General features: G+C 37.5%; 1 protein-coding gene across 1 annotated transcript in view; it reads left to right on the top strand.

Moving 5' to 3' along the window:
- LOC121368961 (CXXC-type zinc finger protein 1-like) overlaps positions 1-26,182 on the top strand; it is a 61,770-nt gene that overhangs the window by 13,533 nt on the left and 22,055 nt on the right. The window contains exons 3-8 of the mRNA XM_041493731.1: positions 6,548-6,634; positions 7,616-7,684; positions 12,913-12,986; positions 20,084-20,141; positions 21,298-21,429; positions 25,787-25,959. Of these exons, the coding sequence (XP_041349665.1) occupies positions 6,548-6,634; positions 7,616-7,684; positions 12,913-12,986; positions 20,084-20,141; positions 21,298-21,429; positions 25,787-25,959 (593 nt within the window). The remainder of the gene's footprint in view (positions 1-6,547; positions 6,635-7,615; positions 7,685-12,912; positions 12,987-20,083; positions 20,142-21,297; positions 21,430-25,786; positions 25,960-26,182) is intronic.

The raw sequence follows: 26,182 nt of genomic DNA, 5'->3' as shown, positions 1-26,182 counted from the left end.
TACCCCAAGATGTCCATTGAATCGATAAGTGAAGACTTCATTTGACAAATTGTTTTTGCACACCTTTCTGAAGTTTTGCACTGGTTGGTGTCGGAACTTTTTTTATGGATAACACTAGTTAGTTAATGCACTGCACACTAACGACCTGTTTTCCTATTAATTGAACTAACTTCTTCACCATTTTACTAGTGAGAAAAAATTGGGGTTTTGTTGGTTTATTGTTCTGATGGATGCTTCCACCATATTTGTTTCCGTTTGGTATACAATTATTGGTTGGTTGGTTACCTAACACCTGCATCCGTGGTGGTGACGCTTACCCACCTTTCAGAACTTCCTTGTTGGAGAATGAATTTGTGACCTTTTTCGTGCTTCACGACTTCGTTCCTCCACATCAGTGATGGATGCCTTCTTTCCACTGTCAATACTAACAGCATGGATATTGGTTGTTATGCATCGTTTGGAGGATGGGCTAATTTTGGTTGGCTTTCTTTCTTCCACTGTCAGTTCTTACCGGTCCATGGGGTGAACTCTTGTACATCTTCAGAGAATGGAACCCGCCACCATCTGTTGAATGCTGCACTAGTTATGAGGACAGGTGATGTTGAAAAGAAATGGAGAAAACTTGAGGTGTTTTCTCTTTTATAGATACATCACCTGTCCTCATGGAATGATTTCCCACCCTTCCTCCCCTCTTCCAGTTTTCCGTGCGATTCGCTCAGGGAAAAGAAGGAAGTTGTGACCGGAACAGGAAGGGTACACAGTGGAAGAATTTAAGCCATCCCATTGGCTGTTGGGATGTTCGGACCAGTCTACTAATCGTAGGGAATATGCACTAGTTATGAGGACAGGTGATGTATCTATAAAAGAGAAAACACCTCAAGTTTTCTCCAGTTTGTAACACTCTTCCAGTGTTTTAATACCCTATTTGTATGTCAGTAACACTCTTCCAGTGTTTTAATACCCTGTTTGTATGTCAGTAACACTCTTCCAGTGTTTTAATACCTGTTTGTAACACTCTTCCAGTGTCTTAATACCTATTTATATTACTCTTCCAGTGTTTTAATACCTGTTTATAACACTCTTCCGGTGTTTAAATACCCTCTTTATAACACTCTTCCAGTGTTTTAATACCCTTTTTATATGTCGGTAACACTCTTCCAGTGTTTTATACCCTGTTTATTTGTCAGTAACCAGGGTTTTTGCCAAAGGGTAAAATTGGTATGGTGCCATACCCAAAATGTTTTGAAGATTTTATTTTTTAAAATTCACCAAATTAATGACTTATCATTACTGTGTGATTTTTTTAAACCCAAACCCTAAATGTAATCCATTTCCATTCTGGGGGAGGCCCCCATGCCCACTATCGGACGTTGTAAATATTAACTCTCTTAATGTTTTAATACCCTGTTTATATGTCAGTAACACTTTTCCAGTGTTGTAATACCATGTTTATGTGTCAGTAACATTCTTTTAATGTTTTTGTAACCTGTTTATATGTCAGTAACACTCTTCCAGTGTTTTAATACCCTGTTTGTATGTCAGTAACACTCTTCCAGTGTTTTAATACCCTGTTTTTATGTCAGTAATACTCTTTCAATGTTTTAATACACTGTATGTCAGTAACACTCTTCCAGTGTTTTAATACACTGTTTATATGTCAGTAACACTCTTCCAGTGTTTTAATACACTGTTTATATGTCAGTAACACTCTTCCAGTGTTTTAATACCCTGTTTGTATGTCAGTAACACTCTTCCAGTGTTTTAGTACCCTGTTTGTATGTCAGTAACACTCTTCCAATGTTTTAATACCCTATTTGTATGTCAGTAACACTCTTCCAGTGTTTTAATACCCTGTTTGTATGTCAGTAACACTCTTCCAGTGTTTTAATAACCTGTTTTTATGTCAGTAACACTCTTCTAGTGTTTTAATACCCTATTTGTATCTCAGTAACACTCTTCCAGTGTTTTAGTACCATGTCTGTATGTCAGTAATACTCTTCCAGTGTTTTAATACCCTGTTTATATGTCAGTAATATTCTTCCAGTGTTTTAATACCCTGTTTATATGTCAGTAACACTCTTCCAATGTTTTAGTACCCTGTTTGTATGTCAGTAACACTCTTCCAGTGTTTTAGTACCATGTCTGTATGTCAGTAATACTCTTCCAGTGTTTTAATACCCTGTTTTTATGTCAGTAACACTCTTCCAGTCTTTTAGTACCCTGTTTTTATGTCAGTAACACTCTTCCAGTCTTTTAGTACCCTGTTTTTATGTCAGTAACACTCTTCCAGTGTTTTAATACCCTGTTTATATGTTAGTAACACTCTTCCAGTGTTTTAATACCCTGTTTATATGTCAGTAACACTCTTCCAGTGTTTTAGTACCATGTCTGTATGTCAGTAATACTCTTCCAGTGTTTTAATACCCTGTTTTTATGTCGGTAACACTCTTCAGTGTTTTAATACCCTGTTTTTATGTCAGTAACACTCTTCAGTGTTTTAATACCCTGTTTTTATGTCAGTAACACTCTTCAGTGTTTTAATACCCTGTTTCTATGTCAGTAACACTCCTCAGTGTTTTAATACCCTATTTGTATGTCAGTAACACTCTTCCAGTGTTTTAATACCCTGTTTATATGTCGGTAACACTCTTCCAATGTTTTAATACCCTATTTGTATGTCAGTAACACTCTTCCAGTGTTTTAATACCCTGTTTGTATGTCAGTAATACTCTTCCAGTGTTTTAATAACCTGTTTTTATGTCAGTAACACTCTTCAGTGTTTTAATACCCTGTTTTTATGTCAGTAACACTCCTCAGTGTTTTAATACCCTATTTGTATGTCAGTAACACTCTTCCAGTGTTTTAATACCCTGTTTATATGTCGGCAACACTCTTCCAATGTTTTAATACCCTATTTGTATGTCAGTAACACTCTTCCAGTGTTTTAATACCCTGTTTGTATGTCAGTAATACTCTTCCAGTGTTTTAATAACCTGTTTTTATGTCAGTAATACTCTTCCAGTGTTTTAATACCCTATTTGTATCTCAGTAACACTCTTCCAGTGTTTTAGTACCATGTCAGTAATACTCTTCCAGTGATTTAATACCCTGTTTATATGTCAGTAATATTCTTTCAATGTTTTAATATCCTGTTTATATGTCAGTAACACTCTTCCAGTGTTTTAATACCCTGTTTTTATGTCAGTAATACTCTTTCAATGTTTTAATACACTGTATGTCAGTAACACTCTTCCAGTGTTTTAATACACTGTTTATATGTCAGTAACACTCTTCCAGTGTTTTAATACACTGTTTATATGTCAGTAACACTCTTCCAGTGTTTTAATACCCTGTGTGTATGTCAGTAACACTCTTCCAGTGTTTTAGTACCCTGTTTGTATGTCAGTAACACTCTTCCAATGTTTTAATACCATGTCTGTATGTCAGTAATACTCTTCCAGTGTTTTAATACCCTGTTTTTATGTCAGTAACACTCTTCCAGTCTTTTAGTACCCTGTTTTTATGTCAGTAACACTCTTCCAGTCTTTTAGTACCCTGTTTTTATGTCAGTAACACTCTTCCAGTGTTTTAATACCCTGTTTATATGTTAGTAACACTCTTCCAGTGTTTTAATACCCTGTTTATATGTCAGTAACACTCTTCCAGTGTTTTAGTACCATGTCTGTATGTCAGTAATACTGTTCCAGTGTTTTAATACCCTGTTTTTATGTCGGTAACACTCTTCAGTGTTTTAATACCCTGTTTTTATGTCAGTAACACTCTTCAGTGTTTTAATACCCTGTTTTTATGTCAGTAACACTCTTCAGTGTTTTAATACCCTGTTATGTCAGTAACACTCCTCAGTGTTTTAATACCCTATTTGTATGTCAGTAACACTCTTCCAGTGTTTTAATACCCTGTTTATATGTCGGTAACACTCTTCCAATGTTTTAATACCCTATTTGTATGTCAGTAACACTCTTCCAGTGTTTTAATACCCTGTTTGTATGTCAGTAATACTCTTCCAGTGTTTTAATAACCTGTTTTTATGTCAGTAATACTCTTCCAGTGTTTTAATACCCTATTTGTATCTCAGTAACACTCTTCCAGTGTTTTAGTACCATGTCTGTATGTCAGTAATACTCTTCCAGTGATTTAATACCCTGTTTATATGTCAGTAATATTCTTTCAATGTTTTAATACCCTGTTTATATGTCAGTAACACTCTTCAGTGTTTTAATACCCTGTTTTTATTTCAGTAACACTCCTCAGTGTTTTAATACCCTGTTTTTATGTCAGTAACACTCTTCAGTGTTTTAATACCCTGTTTATGTCAGTAACACTCTTCCATTGTTTTAATACCCTGTTTTTATGTCAGTAACACTCTTCAGTGTTTTAATACCCTGTTTATATGTCAGTAACACTCTTCAGTGTTTTAATACCCTGTTTATATGTCAGTAACACTCTTCAGTGTTTTAATACCCTATTTGTATGTCAGTAACACTCTTCAGTGTTTTAATACCCTATTTGTATGTCAGTAACACTCTTCAGTGTTTTAATACCCTGTTTTTATGTCAGTAACACTCTTCAGTGTTTTAATACCGTTTTTATGTCAGTAACACTCTTCAGTGTTTTAATACCCTGTTTATATGTCAGTAACACTCTTCAGTGTTTTAATACCCTGTTTATATGTCAGTAACACTCTTCAGTGTTTTAATACCCTGTTTATATGTCAGTAACACTCTTCAGTGTTTTAATATCCTGTTTATATGTCAGTAACACTCTTCCAGTGTTTTAATACCCTATTTGTATGTCAGTAACACTCTTCCAGTGTTTTAATACCCTGTTTTTATGTCAGTAACACTCTTTAATACCCTGTTTTTATGTCAGTAACACTCTTCAGTGTTTTAATACCCTGTTTTTATGTCAGTAACACTCTTAGGTTTTGCAATATATCATGTTTTAATGTCATCCAGCACTGGATTTGAAGTAGCTGTTATTGTGTATACATAGCAGTTATCACAGTAGCTTGTGTGTCTGATCATTAAATGGTTATCCCCTGCAGCATAATTTAAGAGTGATATTATAACAGGCAGGATCCCTTTGTTTGTTTGATAGTGTTTCCAGAACACCACACCAACACTGGTCAAGATGGCTTCACGAAACGTACACACATTAATCCAGTGATAAAACGCTCGCTTGATGCAAGGTCGGTCTGGGATCAATCCCTGTCGGTGGGCCCATTAATTAGGCTATTTCTCGTTCCTGCCAGTGCATTACGACTAGTATATTAAAGGTCATGGTATGTGCAATCAGGTCTAGAATGGTGCCAAGGATTTATGCAGTCATTCTATGGATCCGAACATGGACCCTTTCACAAAAGAAAGTGGTACTGAAAATACCCAATTTCTGTACTAAAAATTCCCAATACATATAATATTATTTAATTATATCTCTTAAAATAAATTAATTTAACAGTGGTGTACTGCATCATTCAGTGGCCTGAACAGATATCCCAGTTATGATTTACTGGCGCTAATTTTCCCAACCCTATCAGACATGGGACGCTGGTGAAATATGGATATATTCCTGGGTGCATGTAAAAGATCCCTTTCTACTAATGGAAAAATATTGCCGGTTTCCTCTCTAAGATTCTGTTAAAATTACTGATGTTTGACATCCAATAGCTGATGATTAATAAATCAATGTGCTCCAGTGGTGTTGTTAAACAAAAAAAACTTTAACTTCAGTAGTGCCTCTTTATATGAGGGACTTTACAATTTTATATCTTTCTGTTGCCATAGAAACAAATAACCAGAATGAGCAAATTCACTGTTTTTAGAGTCCAAAACGTTCACGATAAATTCCCGAATGTTTGAACACATATAATGTAATTGCCCAGGGCGGGGCAGGATGTAGCCCAGTGGTAAAGTGCTCGCTTGATGCGCAGTCAGTCTGGGATCGATCCTCATCGGTGGGCCCATTGGGCTATTTCTCGTCACAGCCAGTGCACCACTGCTGGTATATCAAAGCCATGGTATGTGCTATCCTGTCTGTAGGATGGTGCATATAAAAGATCCCTTGCTACTAATGGAACAGTGTAGCGGGTTTCCTCTCTATGACTTTGTCAAAATTACCATATGTTTTGACATCCAATAGCCGATGATTAATAAATCAATGTGCTCTAGTGTTGTCGTTAAACAAAACAAACTTTGCCTAGGGCTCACCCTGGAAACATTTTTGGTTTAGCCAATTTCAGATATGTAGCATTTTTTCCTTAATAATTATTAAAATGTGGTTAATTTAAGGAATATTTTATTAACCAAAACGTTGAACCCACTTTGCCAAACTGGCTAATTGCTAATTTTTATACAATGTACAGGGTGAGACCAGTAGTCAATGAGTGCATGTGGTTTCCATTTCATTAGCAGGGTGCAGAGATATTGACAACTATGTCTTTTTATATCTCTCTTTATTATTTGCAGTATTTAGTTGAAGACTAATTTTAATTTGTATCTGACATGTTTGTTTGTTATGGTTATTTCAGAAAGGAGCGAGAAAATCTACACGTCGATGTGGAGAGTGTAATGCCTGTCACAAAACAGAGGATTGCAGTCGGTGTGATTTCTGTAAGGTAGGTCTCTTGTGATTTCTTAAGTTTTGTGTGATTTTTGTAAGGTAGTTTTGTGTGATTTCTGTAAGGTAGGTCTCTTGTGATTTCTGTAAGGTGAGTAGTTTTGTGTGATTTCTGTAAGGCGAGTAGTTTTGTGTGATTTCTGTAAGGCGAGTAGTTTTGTGTGATTTCTATAAGGCGAGTAGTTTTGTGTGATTTCTGTAAGGTAAGTAGTTTTGTGTAATTTCTGTAAGGCGAGTAGTTTTGTGTGATTTCTGTGTGTCCTATTGCAACAGGTGTGATGTTTGTCTTGAGTGGAGTTCACCACTTGGTTTGCCCAAGTTTACATTAGAGTTAAAAAATAGAAAATAAAAATGAACAGTTGATTACTGCATGTATAAGTATATGTATGAAAAATACAAGTTGCTAAAGCAATATGATTTGGTGGTTTATAAATTTGTTAGTTTTGTTTGGAGTGTGTTTTATCCACCCCCACCCACTCCCCACACACACTGACCAAGGAAAGGATTTGAATGTTTGAACCGGCCTCGGTGGCACAGTGGTTAAGCCATGAGACTACAGGCTGGTAGGTACAGGGTTCACAGCCCGGTATCGGCTCCAACCCAGAGCGAGTTCTTAAGGGCTCAGTGGGTAGGTGTAAGGCCACTACACCCTTTTTTCTCTCACAAACCACTAACCAACTAACAACTAACCCACTGTCCTGGACAGACAGCCCAGATAGCTGAGGTGTGCCCAGGACAGTGTGCTTGAACCTTAATTGGATATAAGAACGAAAATAAGTTGAAATGAAATGAATGTTTGAGAATAGGCTAAGGAGGAGTTTTGTATGCAGAATAATATGACACACAGCACACACAAAACTGTAATTAAATTACTGCAGAATATTTAAACAGGTGGATCATCTGCTAATTGGCGGAGTTTGTTTGCTTGCATTTGTTTTTCTTGGTTACTAAAGGATGTTTCTTCTTTCTGTTCGTACAGGATATGAAGAAATTTGGTGGACCAAATAAAATTCGTCAGAAATGTCGGCTTCGCCAATGTCTGAATTTTGTAAGTTAAAATCTAGTTAATTAATTTATTCCTTTTTTTGTTCAATGTTTTTTCCTTATAATGAAAAATTATATATATATTGTGTGTTTGACAGACCGTATGACCCTGAAACATCTGTCGAGTGTTTTTCCCCCAAAGTCAAAGTTGCTTATAAATATAATATCGTAAACAATCCTTGTCATAAATGCAGCACACATGTGCAACTTTTTGCTGTTTCCATACTATAATACATGTATATATCTTCTATCATTACTAAAATCATTACTTAAAACCAGATCTAGTTCAGTTGGTATCCTGTCCTGGACGGAGGAGCTGGCGAAAGCCGACACCTGCACCCATGACAGGTATATGCTACAACAGCTTGTTCTGAATGTGCACGTTAAAACCTATGACCTGACCTGACCTGACCTCAGTTGGTGGATCACCCTGCCTGACGTGCTTTAATTGCAGGATCGAACCTCCACAGTGGACCCATCTTTGAAAGAGGACTTTTGTTATTTCTTTCCTTTCTTTCTGAACACAGTGGCAAATCTATGTGTATAATATTATGTTTCAGCGTGTTCGTACTGTGTCACTAATGCAATGAACTTACACCTAGTCATATTGTAGCTCATTCAAGAGTACTGTATATCCTATATTACATTTAGTAATACTATAGCAGAACAGGTTTTATCCATCAAACGTGCTGTGTTCTCACTATGAACAGATTGAATTAAAACAGGCCTACTAAGTTGTAAAATTATACAAATTATGTTATTTTGTCGGTTTATCTGTGCATGTTAATCTGTTGATATATAATAATCAGTTTTAAGGGACTGTGTTTTGTAGTCATTAGAATAGTTATTGAGTGAATGGATTCAGATGCATGCATTATACACATGTACATGTACTTTGGTACAAGGGCAAACTAATTAAGCCTTCTTGACCAGAAATGAGTGGACACTTGGACCTCAATCTAAATCGTAGCATAACGTTTTCAAAGATTTATTTAAAAGGTGTGATGTCAAACTAATTTGTGCTAATCGTGATGACGTCATATTACCCATGACGGCAACTTTAGTACTGTGTTTTACTAAAAATTGATTTAAAATATTATTTTAGAAGTGTTATAGGATGAAATAGAATTCACTACTCTTTATTGTCCTATATGTAAAATATCAACCTTGTCTAGTTAATCGGTATATCTGTCTCGGCAGAGCCTCACCAAATACTGATTAACATAGACTAGTTAATCGGTATATCTGTCTCGGCAGAGCCTCACCAAATACTGATTAACATAGACTAGTTAATCGGTATATCTGTCTCGGCAGAGCCTCACCAAATACTGATTAACATAGACTAGTTAATCGGTATATCTGTCTCGGCAGAGCCTCACCAAATACTGATTAACATAGACTCAGTTGATATTTTACATATTAATTACTTGTGACGAATCCTCTCTCTCTCTCTCGATATACATGTATATACAGTCAAATTTCGTTATCTTGACCTCTGTAAACTTGAGTACCCAACATATCTTGAGGTCCAGTGCTTGTCCCGGCAATTTTCCTATGTAATGTTACAAAACTGAACATTTTTAGCATGCTAATCTCGAGTACGATGCTTATCTCAAGCATATTTTGGTGTTCCAAGGTGCACTTTCCTCTGGGGGTTTTCTCGAAGGATATAAAAAGAATTACATGTAAAATGACTCCTTTTTTATTTTTTGGGGTATTAATTTTATATGCCATTTTTTTCTTCCCTAAATTCCACCACTTAATAAAATGCACTGTTGCATTAAACACTAATATTGTTATTGCTTGTATCGATAGCTTCCAAGGTTTATTTTAGTTTGTTTAAATTTATGTTTGTGATAATTATCATCAGCATAAATTTATGTTTGGGATAAATCTCACCAGCAACTATTATGTTTATCTTGGTTTATTCCCGATTCTGGCATTCCTGAATCTGGCATTGAGATTATAACACCTCTTAATTGGACACGCCAGTTGTTCCATTTCTGGCAGTTTATTGCTCACCCTTACTAATTGGTGTTCCGTCATCTTAATTGATGGCCCATCACCTTAATTGATGGCCCATCACCTTAGCTGATGTTCCCGGTACCATTGACGATTAATCGTACCATTGACGGTTGACTATTGATCGGTGATCAAAGCAGTAACAAAGGCAATTAATTACGACAATATATTTATTATGTACTTTTGTTAAACAGTATTTTGTCCACAATTTGAAAGCACATTCAGTCACACTTTACACACGAACTGTCCCAGAAAGCACTCCACCGCAAGCTGACAAGCTGTCTGCACCTGGTTTTCTGCCGTCCAAAATTTCTCCCTTCGCAGCCATGATCAAACATAACAAACATGATGACTGTACAGTATTTATATAGATAGTATTTCCTGTCTCCAAATTTTACGTTATAACATTATTGATCTCGTTAACCCCACACGTCTAAATTGGTAGTATTTCCTGTCTCCAAATTTTACTGAGATATAACAAACATTAATTTTCTTGCAATCTCTATTCTTCACTGCTCACTGCTCATTAAGGTTAATCTCGTTAATCGCCCCCTCTGTTCTTCACACATCTCGTTATCCCCATGCGTCTAAATTGGCCTTAATTGCTCACGCCAGTTTTCCCATTTCTGGAAGCGGATTAGAACACCTCACCGCTTGCCTAATCTGGAGACTGCCAGTTTTGGGAACATACCTTTAATAAACTTGAGCTACCGATACGTCGAGCTTGTTGGTCCCTTCAACATCGAGGTAACGGAGTTTGACTGTTTATATATTGTCAATAAATTTAAGTGTCTTTTCAAACGTTGTTTCAGTTTGTCATTTGGGAGAGAAAAAAGAGTAGGTCCATATTTAATTAAAATAATCAGAAATTAATTAAAGTATATTTTTGTTTTAATTATTAAAAAAAGCTATATTTGTAGGAAATACGTCACAGGGAATACAAACTGAGAGTAATCTTTTTAAAAAACTGTCTTTAAACGGTATAATATATGAACATTTATTATTAATTTGCAGCTTTATAAACTATATTTATTACGGTTTTGGTGTACCATGACATTTTATGACACGCTGGTGTTCTGTGACATACTTAAACACACTTAGATACCATTGTATTTTCAATCAGCAAGCACTGGTTAAATGTCACTAGGGATATTTTTGTTTATACAGTCAAACTTCGATAACTCGATCTTGAAGGGGACGAGGAAATAGTTTGAGTTTCAGGGAGTTAGATTTTCGAAATTATTATATAAAAATTCAAATGTGTAACTGTATTGCAGCTGGTTGATTTCACTTAATATTGAAAGAAGCATGCGCTTCGCTGCATACATCTGAACTTTGAAAAGTATGTATCCCCAGTTGAAAGACGAATTAATATATCACTGTCACCACACCCAACACCATCCCATGCCATCCCACCCCACCCCACCCCACCCCAACCCACCCCACCCCACCCCACCCCACCCCAGTTGTTGGCATATTTGGTGCTGTAGTTCATTCATTCTGTGTATATTATAAAAGTCAGTAAATAACAAAGCAAAAAATATAACCCAGATGAATTTGAAATATATGTTTGGGCATATAGGCTACATATATATTTATTGACAGAAAAAACCCCGAAAAAAGAAGGCATTTACATACATATATATAAATAACAGAAAGTAAATGATATAATTAACGTTGACGTATTACAGATGTCAAAACATGGCGGAACGTACCTAACAAATAAAACACTTTATGCCGAATAACACTAAGTACGTTTGTTTTACACACAATTACTTATGCTTCACACCTCTTCTTTCTTTCTCCAGTCTGGCAACCCACCCCCATTTCTGGGCCTTACGCCTCTTCTTTCTTTCTCCAGTCTGGCAACCCACCCCCATTTCTGGGCCTTACGCCTCTTCTTTCTTTCTCCAGTCTGGCAACCCACCCCCATTTCTGGGCCTTACACCTCTACTTTCTTTCTCCAGTCTGGCAACCCACCCCCATTTCTGGGCCCTATGTGAGATTGCTTGGATGATAAGAAAGCAGAACTTTTTAAAACTGATCTGGTTATCCCCACGTTATGGGTCCTTTCCCAGATTGTTCGATCTGTGATGTATCAATTTTTAACATAACTAAATGACTGGTAATTGATCACTTGTCACTGTCAAATATTGTTATTGCATATTCCCCATATGCCGTTATGTAACGGCCTGGGAGAAATAAAATTCTGTTCTGTTCTGTTCTGATAAACATTAACTGATACATACATAGAAAAGCTAAAGTTTGACATAATTCATGCCTTTGAGAGCAAAAACAAACAGCCCTAACAATTATTACAAATGATCTTTGAAGTTAACCAGACTGTGTCGGTACTTATGTATTACGTAGCGACTCTCTCCACCACGTACGAACACCGACAACCACACACAGGATCATTCCATTCCACTTAGTCGGCGATCTATTATTCTGTAATTATCACCTTAATCCTCAATGGCCAAGATCACACGAGACAGCGCACTTCGCTTGATTGACATGATTGACAATACATTCGTCTTTAAAATACTATCGGCAACGACAGTTTGATCAATCCACACGCGTCAAGTTTTGGAGGTGCATACTCTTATTAAATCTTTATGGCGGGACCAAAGAATTAGGTCGAGAGATCAAGTTTTCAAAGGCCGTTATTACTAGTTTGTATAGCAATTAGTCCGGGACCATTGCTTCAGATCGAGATATCGCAGTTTTCGAGAGATCGAAGGTGGAGTTATCGAAGTTTGACTATATTTCCTAAAATTTCTTAAAATATAAACACTTCTAAAACAATTCCCCAAATTCTACAAAACACGGAGCTTCTAATCATAGCAAAACCATTATTTTCTGGGTTAGACCACTTTTTCGCCTTCAACGACCAGAGTATAAGTAGTTGTGCGTATGAGAGTGTTTCTGTTTCAGGGTTTGAATGTCAGTGTCACCAAGCTGGTTGTGAGTGTGTTAAGTAATATGAGCGTGTTTCTCTTCCAGGGTTTGAATGTCAGTGTCACCAAGCTGGTTGTGAGTGTGTTAAGTAATATGAGAGTGTTTCTGTTTCAGGGTTTGAATGTCAGTGTCACCAAGCTGGTTGTGAGTGTGTTAAGTCATATGAGAGTGTTTCTCTTCCAGGGTTTGAATGCCAGTGTCACCAAGCTGGTTGTGAGTGTGTTAAGTCATATGAGAGTGTTTCTCTTCCAGGGTTTGAATGCCAGTGTCACCAAGCTGGAGGCGGAAGCTGCGTTTACGTCAATGAACGACTCGGAAAGAAATGAGTAAGCTGCGTTTCCCAATTTGTGTTAACAATTCTACTTGTCTCCTAATGCTTGTTATCCTGTAACCACCGTTTCACAGAATATGATGATGGATAAAACAAAGTCATAGACGTATAGTAGCAGGATAGTAACCACCGTTTCACACAATATGATGGATAAAACAAAGTCATAGACGTATAGTAGCAGGATAGTAACCACCGTTTCACACAATATGATGATGGACAAAGCAAAGTCATAGGCGTATAGTAGCAGGATAGTAACCACCGTTTCACAGAATAGGATGATCGATAAAACAAAGTCATAGACGTATAATAGCAGGATAGTAACCACCGTTTCACACAATATGATGGATAAAGCAAAGTCATAGACGTATAGTAGCAGGATAGTAACCACCATTTCACACAATATGATAATGGATAAAACAAAGTCATAGACGTATAGTAGCAGGATAGTAACCACCGTTTCACACAATATGATGATGGATAAAGCAAAGTCATAGACGTATAGTAGCAGGATAGTAACCACCGTTTCACACAATATGATGGATAAAACAAAGTCATAGACGTATAGTAGCAGGATAGTAACCACCGTTTCACACAATATGATGATGGATAAAACAAAGTCATAGACGTATAGTAGCAGGATAGTAACCACCGTTTCACACAATAGGATGATGGATAAAGCAAAGTCATAGACGTATAGTAGCAGGATAGTAACCACCGTTTCACACAATATGATGATGGATAAAGCAAAGTCATAGACGTATAGTAGCAGGATAGTAACCACCCTTTCACAGAATAGGATGATGGATAAAGTAAAGTCATAGACATATAGTAGCAGGATAGTAACCACCGTTTCACACAATATGATGGATAAAGCAAAGTCATAGACATATAGTAGCAGGATAGTAACCACCGTTTCACAGAATAGGATGATGGATAAAGCAAAGTCATAGACGTATAGTAGCAGGATAGTAACCACCGTTTCACACAATATGATGATGGATAAAACAAAGTCATAGACGTATAGTAGCAGGATAGTAACCACCGTTTCACACAATATGATGGATAAAGCAAAGTCATAGACATATAGTAGCAGGATAGTAACCACCGTTTCACTCAATATGATGATGGATAAAACAAAGTCATAGACGTATAGTAGCAGGATAGTAACCACCGTTTCACAGAATAGGATGATGGATAAAGTAAAGTCATAGACATATAGTAGCAGGATAGTAACCACCGTTTCACACAATATGATGGATAAAGCAAAGTCATAGACATATAGTAGCAGGATAGTAACCACCGTTTCACACAATATGATGGATAAAGCAAAGTCATAGACGTATAGTAGCAGGATAGTAACCACCGTTTCACACAATATGATGATGGATAAAACAAAGTCATAGACGTATAGTAGCAGGATAGTAACCACCGTTTCACACAATATGATGGATAAAGCAAAGTCATAGACGTATAGTAGCAGGATAGTAACCACCGTTTCACACAATATGATGATGGATAAAGCAAAGTCATAGACATATAGTAGCAGGATAGTAACCACCGTTTCACTCAATATGATGATGGATAAAACAAAGTCATAGACGTATAGTAGCAGGATAGTAACCACCGTTTCACACAATATGATGGATAAAGCAAAGTCGTAGACGTATAGTAGCAGGATAGTAACCACCGTTTCACACAATATGATGGATAAAGCAAAGTCATAGACGTATAGTAGCAGGATAGTAACCACTGTTTCACACAATATGATGGATAAAGCAAAGTCATAGACGTATAGTAGCAGGATAGTAACCACCGTTTCACAGAATATGATGATGGATAAAACAAAGTCATAGACGTATAGTAGCAGGATAGTAACCACCGTTTCACACAATATGATGATGGATAAAGCAAAGTCATAGACGTATAGTAGCAGGATAGTAACCACCATTTCACAGAATAGGATGATGGATAAAACAAAGTCATAGACGTATAGTAGCAGGATAGTAACCACCGTTTCACACAATATGATGATGGATAAAACAAAGTCATAGACGTATAGTAGCAGGATAGTAACCACCGTTTCACACAATATGATGGATAAAGCAAAGTCATAGACGTATAGTAGCAGGATAGTAACCACCGTTTCACAGAATAGGATGATGGATAAAACAAAGTCATAGACGTATAGTAGCAGGATAGTAACCACCGTTTCACACAATATGATGATGGATAAAGCAAAGTCATAGACGTATAGTAGCAGGATAGTAACCACCGTTTCACACAATATGATGGATAAAGCAAAGTCATAGACGTATAGTAGCAGGATAGTAACCACCGTTTCACACAATATGATGATGGATAAAACAAAGTCATAGACGTATAGTAGCAGGATAGTAACCACCGTTTCACACAATATGATGGATAAAGCAAAGTCATAGACGTATAGTAGCAGGATAGTAACCACCGTTTCACAGAATAGGATGATGGATAAAACAAAGTCATAGACGTATAGTAGCAGGATAGTAACCACCGTTTCACACAATATGATGATGGATAAAGCAAAGTCATAGACGTATAGTAGCAGGATAGTAACCACCATTTCACAGAATAGGATGATGGATAAAACAAAGTCATAGACGTATAGTAGCAGGATAGTAACCACCGTTTCACACAATATGATGGATAAAGCAAAGTCCTAGACGTATATTAACAGGATAGTAACCACCGTTTCACAGAATAGGATGATGGATAAAACAAAGTCATAGACGTATAGTAGCAGGATAGTAACCACCGTTTCACACAATATGATGATGGATAAAGCAAAGTCATAGACGTATAGTAGCAGGATAGTAACCACCATTTCACAGAATGGGATGATGGATAAAACAAAGTCATAGACGTATAGTAGCAGGATAGTAACCACCATTTCACACAATATGATGATGGATAAAACAAAGTCATAGACGTATAGTAGCAGGATAGTAACCACCGTTTCACACAATATGATGATGGATAAAGCAAAGTCATAGACGTATAGTAGCATGATAATAACCACCGTTTCACAGAATATGATGATGGATAAAGCAAAGTCATAGACGTATAGTAGCAGGATAGTAACCACCGTTTCACAGAATATGATGATGGATAAAGCAAAGTCATAGACGTATAGTAGCAGGATAGTAACCACCGTTTCACACAATATGATGATGGATAAAGCAAAGTCATAGACGTATAGTAGCAGGATAGTAACCACCGTTTCACACAATATGATGATGGATAAAGCAAAGTCATAGACGTATAGTAGCAGGATAGTAACCACCGTTTCACAGAATAGGATGATGGATAAAGCAAAGTCATAGACGTATAGTAGCAGGATAGTAACCACCGTTTCACACAATATGATGATGGATAAAGCAAAGTCATAGACGTATAGTAGCAGGATAGTAACCACCGTTTCACACAATATGATGGATAAAACAAAGTCATAGACGTATAGTAGCAGGATAGTAACCACCGTTTCACACAATATGATGATGGATAAAGCAAAGTCATAGACGTATAGTAGCAGGATAGTAACCACCGTTTCACACAATATGATGATGGATAAAGCAAAGTCATAGACGTATAGTAGCAGGATAGTAACCACCGTTTCACACAATATGATGGATAAAACAAAGTCATAGACGTATAGTAGCAGGATAGTAACCACCGTTTCACACAATATGATGGATAAAGCAAAGTCATAGACGTATAGTAGCAGGATAGTAACCACCGTTTCACACAATATGATGATGGATAAAGTAAAGTCATAGACGTATAGTAGCAGGATAGTAACCACCGTTTCACACAATATGATGATGGATAAAGTAAAGTCATAGACGTATAGTAGCAGGATAGCACTTTTGATGTCACACACATAGCTACATTAGAAATTTGAAACAACAAAAGTAAAAGGTTTTCCCCTTAAAGTTTATGATCTGCAGGATAAATATAATAACTAGTTAATGACAGATATTGCTTTATTCTGTTCAGGCTGAATGAGAAGTTCACTTTGGCAGAGCCTCGCAGAATTTCCCATTCTGACCATCACAGGATAAAGCCGATATCTGATGTCATTAACTAGTTACTCTGTATTAAAATTATATGCTTTTTATAACTGCTAATAGGCTTGTTTTGTGTAGATAATTTGAATATTCTGCATGTATTGTTTTTCTTACAATGTCATGTAGATGTTACACGCTACATGTATTATGATGATGTTAGGCAGGTTCTGTCTGTAAGTACGTTATTGTAGCCCATGTAATATATTCAGTATTATGACGATGTTAGGCAGGTTCTCTCTGTAAATACGTTATTATAGCCCATGTAATATATTCAGTATTATGATGATGTTAGGCAGGTTCTGTCTGTAAGTACGTTATTGTAGCCCATGTAATATATTCAGTATTATGTAGATGTTAGGCAGGTTCTCTCTGTAAGTACGTTATTGTAGCCCATGTAATATATTCAGTATTATGTAGATGTTAGGCAGGTTCTCTTTGTAAATACGTTATTATAGCCCATGTAATATATTCAGTATTATGACGATGTTAGGCAGGTTCTCTCTGTAAATACGTTATTGTAGCCCATGTAATATATTCAGTATTATGACGATGTTAGGCAGGTTCTCTCTGTAAGTACGTTATTGTAGCCCATGTAATATATTCAGTATTATGATGATGTTAGGCAGGTTCTGTCTGTAAGTACGTTATTATAGCCCATGTAATATATTCAGTATTATGACGATGTTAGGCAGGTTCTCTCTGTAAATACGTTATTGTAGCCCATGTAATATATTCAGTAGTATGACGATGTTAGGCAGGTTCTCTCTGTAAATACGTTATTGTAGCCCATGTAATATATTCAGTATTATGACGATGTTAGGCAGGTTCTCTCTGTAAATACGTTATTGTAGCCCATGTAATATATTCAGTATTATGTAGATGTTAGGCGGGTTCTCTTTGTAAATACGTTATTGTAGCCCATGTAATATATTCAGTATTATGACGATGTTAGGCAGGTTCTCTCTGTAAATACGTTATTGTAGCCCATGTAATATATTCAGTATTATGACGATGTTAGGCAGGTTCTCTTTGTAAATACGTTATTATAGCCCATGTAATATATTCAGTATTATGTAGATGTTAGGCAGGTTCTCTCTGTAAGTACGTTATTGTAGCCCATGTAATATATTCAGTATTATGACGATGTTAGGCAGGTTCTGTCTGTAAGTACGTTATTGTAGCCCATGTAATATATTCAGTATTATGACGATGTTAGGCAGGTTCTCTCTGTAAATACGTTATTGTAGCCCATGTAATATATTCAGTATTATGACGATGTTAGGCAGGTTCTCTTTGTAAATATGTTATTGTAGCCCATGTAATATATTCAGTATTATGACGATGTTAGGCAGGTTCTCTCTGTAAATACGTTATTGTAGCCCATGTAATATATTCAGTATTATGACGATGTTAGGCAGGTTCTCTCTGTAAGTACGTTATTGTAGCTCATGTAATATATTCAGTATTATGACGATGTTAGGCAGGTTCTCTCTGTAAGTGCGTTATTGTAGCCCATGTAATATATTCAGTTTATGACGATGTGGCAGGTAAGCGTTATTGTAGCATGTAATATATTCAGTATTATGACGATGTTAGGCAGGTTCTCTCTGTAAGTGCGTTATTGTAGCCCATGTAATATATTCAGTATTATGTAGATGTTCGGCAGATTCTCTCTGTAAGTACGTTATTGTAGCCCATGTAATATATTCAGTATTATGTAGATGTTAGGCAGGTTCTCTCTGTAAGTACGTTATTGTAGCCCATGTAATATATTCAGTATTATGTAGATGTTAGGCAGGTTCTCTCTGTAAATACGTTATTGTAGCCCATGTAATATATTCAGTATTATGACGATGTTCGGCAGATTCTCTCTGTAAGTACGTTATTGTAGCCCATGTAATATATTCAGTATTATGACGATGTTCGGCAGATTCTCTCTGTAAATACGTTATTGTAGCCCATGTAATATATTCAGTATTATGACGATGTTAGGCAGGTTCTCTCTGTAAATACGTTATTGTAGCCCATGTAATATATTCAGTATTATGACGATGTTAGGCAGATTCTCTCTGTAAATACGTTATTGTAGCCCATGTAATATATTCAGTATTATGTAGATGTTAGGCAGGTTCTCTCTGTAAATACGTTATTGTAGCCCATGTAATATATTCAGTATTATGTAGATGTTAGGCGGGTTCTCTTTGTAACAGTATATTATTGTAGCCCATGTAATATATTCAGTATTATGATGATGTTAGGCAGGTTCTCTCTGTAAGTGCGTTATTGTAGACCATGTAATATATTCAGTATTATGTAGATGTTAGGCGGGTTCTCTTTGTAACAGTATATTATTGTAGCCCATGTAATATATTCAGTATTATGATGATGTTAGGCAGGTTCTCTCTGTAAGTGCGTTATTGTAGACCATGTAATATATTCAGTATTATGTAGATGTTAGGCGGGTTCTCTTTGTAACAGTATATTATTGTAGCCCATGTAATATATTCAGTATTATGACGATGTTAGGCAGGTTCTCTCTGTAAGTGCGTTATTGTAGACCATGTAATATATTCAGTATTATGTAGATGTTAGGCGGGTTCTCTTTGTAACAGTATATTATTGTAGCCCATGTAATATATTCAGTATTATGATGATGTTAGGCAGGTTCTCTCTGTAAATACGTTATTGTAGACTATGTAATATATTCAGTATTATGACGATGTTAGGCGGGTTCTTTTTGTAACAGTATATTATTGTAGCCCATGTAATATATTCAGTATTAGTACAATGTTAGGCAGATTCTTTTTGTAACTATATTATTGTAGCCCGAGTAATATATTTAGTATCATGACGATGTTAAGCAGGTTCTCTCTGTAACAATATATTATTGTGTTACATTATTCCACATTGACTGTAGTAAATTGTAGCCCCACTGCAATTACAATACTTATTGTAGTTCGAATTTTACATGTTATATGTTTTTTTCCAGAGGCCTTATGGACGATGACGATTATGATTACATGTCAGAAAATGTTGTTCAGCCAAAAGTAAGAGAGTTAGAGATAATTTGTTTAACTTATCCCCTCGGCTGCCATTCTGCTGTTGTTTACATTCACTATTATATTAAATGTGCTGTCAGTTCAAATAGTGAATGTTGCACTTAATCTTTGTTTACAATTCACTATGTGTGCGGTCAGTTCAAATAGTGAATGTTGCACTTAATCTTTCTTGTTTACAATTCACTGTATCATGTGTGCTGTCAGTTCAAATAGTGAATGTTGCACTTAATCTTTCTTGTTTACAATTCACTGTATCATGTGTGCTGTCGGTTCAAATAGTGAATGTTGCACTTAATCTTTCTTGTTTACAATTCACTGTATCATGTGTGCTGTCGGTTCAAATAGTGAATGTTGCACTTAATCTTTCTTGTTTACAATTCACTATGTGTGCTGTCGGTTCAAATAGTGAATGTTGTACTGAAACTAAATGTTGTTTAGGTTTAATATGTCTTATGGCATTCTCCTGCAGCAGCAACTGTAGGATAAAACACTAAAACAGAAACACAAGCCACAGGTTTTCAAATGTTATGGGAAACACTTTTTCAGTTCTGTGTCCTGTGATGATCAGAACCCATTGGAAACTGTTTTTCAGTAGTCATGGAAATAATGGATTTGGTTACATCATAACTGTTAACAGACTTTTGGTTCTGTGAATTTCCCACAATGCTACCAGAAATGATTGTTTCCATGAAATCATGTGGCATGAAACATTAAAGCTACACGACAAACATGCATCTGTTAGAATGAAAGCGTTGTTTTATGTTAGTAGAAAGTAATATCATGTACTTTTTTTTAAAGCATTTTGAAGAAGGAAACAAAGAGCTCACAAATGATTGACACTAAGAATAAGTATTTACCGTAGCTCCCCACCATGTCACTTTGAGGAGGAGCTTGCTACTTACTAAGAAAACACAAATATCAGCTTAGTGAGAAAATAAACCCAAAGTACATTTATTGAAAGCAATTTAGCTTTTCTTGTTTGCAATGTGTTCTTTTAAAGTTGCATCTACATGATGCATTATAAAGATAAATATTTGAGTGTGTATTTGTGTCAGTGCAATCATACCAATATGCATTATTTTTATGAATTACTGTAATTATTTTAAAACTAATGATTTTGTGGTAAATTGTTTTTAAATCTCAGGCACGGAAACGGCGGTCGAGTTCTTCAGATGCGAGTTCCCCAAGGAAGAAAAACAAGAAAGATAAGAAACAGCACAAAGACAAACACAAACGTGACAAGGCGAGACACAGGCGCTCGCCTTCCAAGAAAGAGGTGAGTTACTGTTGAGACACAGGCACTCGCCTTCCAAGAAAGAGGTGAGTTATTGATGAGACACAGGCACTCGCCTTCCAAGAAAGAGGTGAGTTATTGACGAGACACAGGCACTCGCCTTCCAAGAAAGAGGTGAGTTACTGTTGAGACACAAGTGCTCGCCTTCCAAGAAATAGGTGAGTTACTGTTGAGACACAGGCACTCGCCTTCCAAGAAAGAGGTGAGTTACTGTTGAGACACAAGTGCTCGCCTTCCAAGAAAGAGGTGAGTTACTGTTGAGACACAAGTGCTCACCTTCCAAGAAAGAGGTGAGTTATTCACGAGACACAGGCACTCGCCTTCCAAGAAAGAGGTGAGTTGCTGAGACACAAGTGCTCGCCTTCCAAGAAAGAGGTGAGTTACTGTTGAGACACAAGTGTTCACCTTCCAAGAAAGAGGTGAGTTATTCATGAGACGCAGGCACTCGCCTTCCAAGAAAGAGGTGAGTTGCTGAGACACAAGTGCTCGCCTTCCAAGAAAGAGGTGAGTTACTGTTGAGACACAAGTGCTCACCTTCCAAGAAAGAGGTGAGTTATTCACGAGACACAGGCACTCGCCTTCCAAGAAAGAGGTGAGTTATTCACGAGACACAGGCACTCGCCTTCCAAGAAAGAGGTGAGTTACTGTTGAGACATAGGCGCTCGCCTTCCAAGAAAGAGGTGAGTTACTGTTGAGACACAGGCACTCACCTTCCAAGAAAGAGGTGAGTTGCTGAGACACAGGCGCTCGCCTTCCAAGAAAGAGGTGAGTTACTGTTGAGACACAGGCACTCACCTTCCAAGAAAGAGGTGAGTTATTCACGAGACACAGGCACTCGCCTTCCAAGAAAGAGGTGAGTTATTCACGAGACACAGGCACTCGCCTTCCAAGAAAGAGGTGAGTTACTGTTGAGACATAGGCGCTCGCCTTCCAAGAAAGAGGTGAGTTACTGTTGAGACACAGGCACTCACCTTCCAAGAAAGAGGTGAGTTGCTGAGACACAGGCGCTCGCCTTCCAAGAAAGAGGTGAGTTACTGTTGAGACACAGGCACTCACCTTCCAAGAAAGAGGTGAGTTGCTGAGACACAAGTGCTCGCCTTTCAAGAAAGAGGTGAGTTTCTGTTGAGACACAGGTGCTCGCCTTCCAAGTAAGAGGTGAGTTACTGTTGAGACACAGGCACTCACCTTCCAAGAAAGAGGTGAGTTGCTGAGACACAAGTGCTCGCCTTTCAAGAAAGAGGTGAGTTACTGTTGAGACACAGGTGCTCACCTTCCAAGAAAGAGGTGAGTTACTGTTGAGACATAGGCGCTCGCCTTCCAAGAAAGAGGTGAGTTACTGTTGAGACACAGGCACTCACCTTCCAAGAAAGAGGTGAGTTGCTGAGACACAAGTGCTCGCCTTTCAAGAAAGAGGTGAGTTACTGTTGAGACATAGGCACTCGCCTTCCAAGAAAGAGGTGAGTTACTGTTGAGACACAGGTGCTCGCCTTCCAAGAAAGAGGTGAGTTACTGTTGAGACACAAGTGATCGCCTTCCAAAAAAGAGGTGAGTTACTGTTGAGACATAGGCACTCGCCTTCCAAGAAAGAGGTGGGTTACTGTTGAGACACAAGTGCTCGCCTTCCAAGAAAGAGGTGAGTTACTGTTGAGACACAAGTGCTCGCCTTCCAAGAAAGAGGTGAGTTACTGTTGAGACACAAGTGCTTGCCTTCCAAGAAAGAGGTGAGTTGTTGACGAGACACAGGCACTCACCTTCCAAGAAAGAGGTGAGTTATTGACGAGACACAGGCACTCGCCTTCCAAGAAAGAGGTAAGTTACGAGACACAGGTGCTCACCTTCCAAGAAAGAGGTGAGTTACTGGGGAGACACAGGTGCTCGCTTTCCAAGAAAGAGGTGAGTTACTGACGAGACGCATGCGCTCGCCTTCCAAGAAAGAGGTGAGTTACTGGGAGACACCGGCAATCGCCTTCCAAGAAAGAGATGAGTTATTCGGTTGACATAGCAGTTAAGAAGATAAAAACAATTTACTTTTTGAGATTTATACTCGGACCATTGTGACCAGTGAGCCACCAGTGTTGTAACTTATTTTAATACAACTTTAGTCTTGATTATGAGCAGTGAGCCACCAGTGTTATTTTAATACGACTTAGTCTTGATTATGAGCAGTGAGCCACCAGTGTTATTTTAATACGACTTAGTCTTGATTATGAGCGGTGAGCCACCAGTGTTATTTTAATACGACTTAGTCTTGATAATGAGCGGTGAGCCACCAGTGTTATTTTAATACGACTTAGTCTTGATAATGAGCGGTGAGCCACCAGTGTTATTTTAATACGACTTAGTCTTGATAATGAGCGGTGAGCCACCAGTGTTATTTTAATACGACTTAGTCTTGATAATGAGCAGTGAGCCACCAGTGTTATTTTAATACGACTTAGTCTTGATTATGAGTGGTGAGCCACCAGTGTTATTTTAATACGACTTAGTCTTGATTATGAGTGGTGAGCCACCAGTGTTATTTTAATACGACTTAGTCTTGATTATGAGCAGTGGTCCACCAGTGTTATTTTAATACGACTTAGTCTTGATAATGAGCAGTGGTCCACCAGTGTTATTTTAATACGACTTAGTCTTGATAATGAGCGGTGAGCCACCAGTGTTATTTTAATACGACTTAGTCTTGATAATGAGCAGTGGTCCACCAGTGTTATTTTAATACGACTTAGTCTTGATAATGAGCGGTGAGCCACCAGTGTTATTTTAATACGACTTAGTCTTGATAATGAGCGGTGGTCCACCAGTGTTATTTTAATACGACTTAGTCTTGATAATGAGCGGTGAGCCACCAGTGTTATTTTAATACGACTTAGTCTTGATTATGAGCAGTGGGCCACCAGTGTTATTTTAATACGACTTAGTCTTGATAATGAGCAGTGAGCCACCAGTGTTATTTTAATACGACTTAGTCTTGATTATGAGTGGTGAGCCACCAGTGTTATTTTAATACGACTTAGTCTTGATTATGAGTGGTGAGCCACCAGTGTTATTTTAATACGACTTAGTCTTGATTATGAGCAGTGGTCCACCAGTGTTATTTTAATACGACTTAGTCTTGATAATGAGCAGTGGTCCACCAGTGTTATTTTAATACAACTTAGTCTTGATAATGAGCGGTGAGCCACCAGTGTTATTTTAATACGACTTAGTCTTGATAATGAGCAGTGGTCCACCAGTGTTATTTTAATACGACTTAGTCTTGATAATGAGCGGTGAGCCACCAGTGTTATTTTAATACGACTTAGTCTTGATAATGAGCGGTGAGCCACCAGTGTTATTTTAATACGACTTAGTCTTGATTATGAGCGGTGAGCCACCAGTGTTATTTTAATACGACTTAGTCTTGATAATGAGCAGTGGTCCACCAGTGTTATTTTAATACGACTTAGTCTTGATAATGAGCGGTGAGCCACCAGTGTTATTTTAATACGACTTAGTCTTGATAATGAGCAGTGGTCCACCAGTGTTATTTTAATACGACTTAGTCTTGATAATGAGCGGTGAGCCACCAGTGTTATTTTAATACGACTTAGTCTTGATAATGAGCGGTGAGCCACCAGTGTTATTTTAATACGACTTAGTCTTGATTATGAGCGGTGAGCCACCAGTGTTATTTTAATACGACATAGTCTTGATAATGAGCAGTGGTCTTGATAATGAGCAGCCACCAGTGTTATTTTAATACGACTTAGTCTTGATAATGAGCGGTGAGCCACCAGTGTTATTTTAATACGACTTAGTCTTGATAATGAGCGGTGAGCCACCAGTGTTATTTTAATACGACTTAGTCTTGATAATGAGCAGTGAGCCACCAGTGTTATTTTAATACGACTTAGTCTTGATTATGAGTGGTGAGCCACCAGTGTTATTTTAATACGACTTAGTCTTGATTATGAGTGGTGAGCCACCAGTGTTATTTTAATACGACTTAGTCTTGATTATGAGCAGTGGTCCACCAGTGTTATTTTAATACGACTTAGTCTTGATAATGAGCGGTGAGCCACCAGTGTTATTTTAATACGACTTAGTCTTGATTATGAGCAGTGAGCCACCAGTGTTATTTTAATACGACTTAGTCTTGATAATGAGCGGTGAGCCACCAGTGTTATTTTAATACGACTTAGTCTTGATAATGAGCAGTGGTCCACCAGTGTTATTTTAATACGACTTAGTCTTGATAATGAGCGGTGAGCCACCAGTGTTATTTTAATACGACTTAGTCTTGATTATGAGCAGTGGGCCACCAGTGTTATTTGAGTGAATTTTTCTGTTCTCTTTGTAGAAACTGCGAGAGAAGTTGAGTGTGACAAGTAAGAAGCGTTACGCGGATGTGGAGGATTTTGGCGACGCTGACGACGAAACACCACGACACTGCTGTGGTCCGGCGTGTGTTGAAGCGGCCAGGACTGGATCGAAGTACTGCTCTGATGAATGTGGCATGAAGCTCGCTAAAAGGTGATGGCACAATTCTCATGAATAACATTTACCACTGTTCAGATGCTTACAGCTCTCTTCAATACTTTCTCTTCTTTTGGTTATTCATCTTTCCACTTGATTACAGTCGTATGGTCACTGGGCTTTGGTTATTCATCTTTCCATTGGTTACAGTCATATGGTCACTGGGCTTTGGTTGCTCATCTTTCCATTGGTTACGGTCGTATGGTCACTGGGCTTTGGT

The sequence above is a fragment of the Gigantopelta aegis genome, chromosome 3 (genome assembly GCF_016097555.1).
Source record: "Gigantopelta aegis isolate Gae_Host chromosome 3, Gae_host_genome, whole genome shotgun sequence".
Lineage (NCBI taxonomy): Eukaryota > Metazoa > Mollusca > Gastropoda > Neomphalida > Peltospiridae > Gigantopelta > Gigantopelta aegis.
Note: the sequence above shows the minus strand (reverse complement) of the source record. Positions and strands in the feature narration are given on the sequence as shown.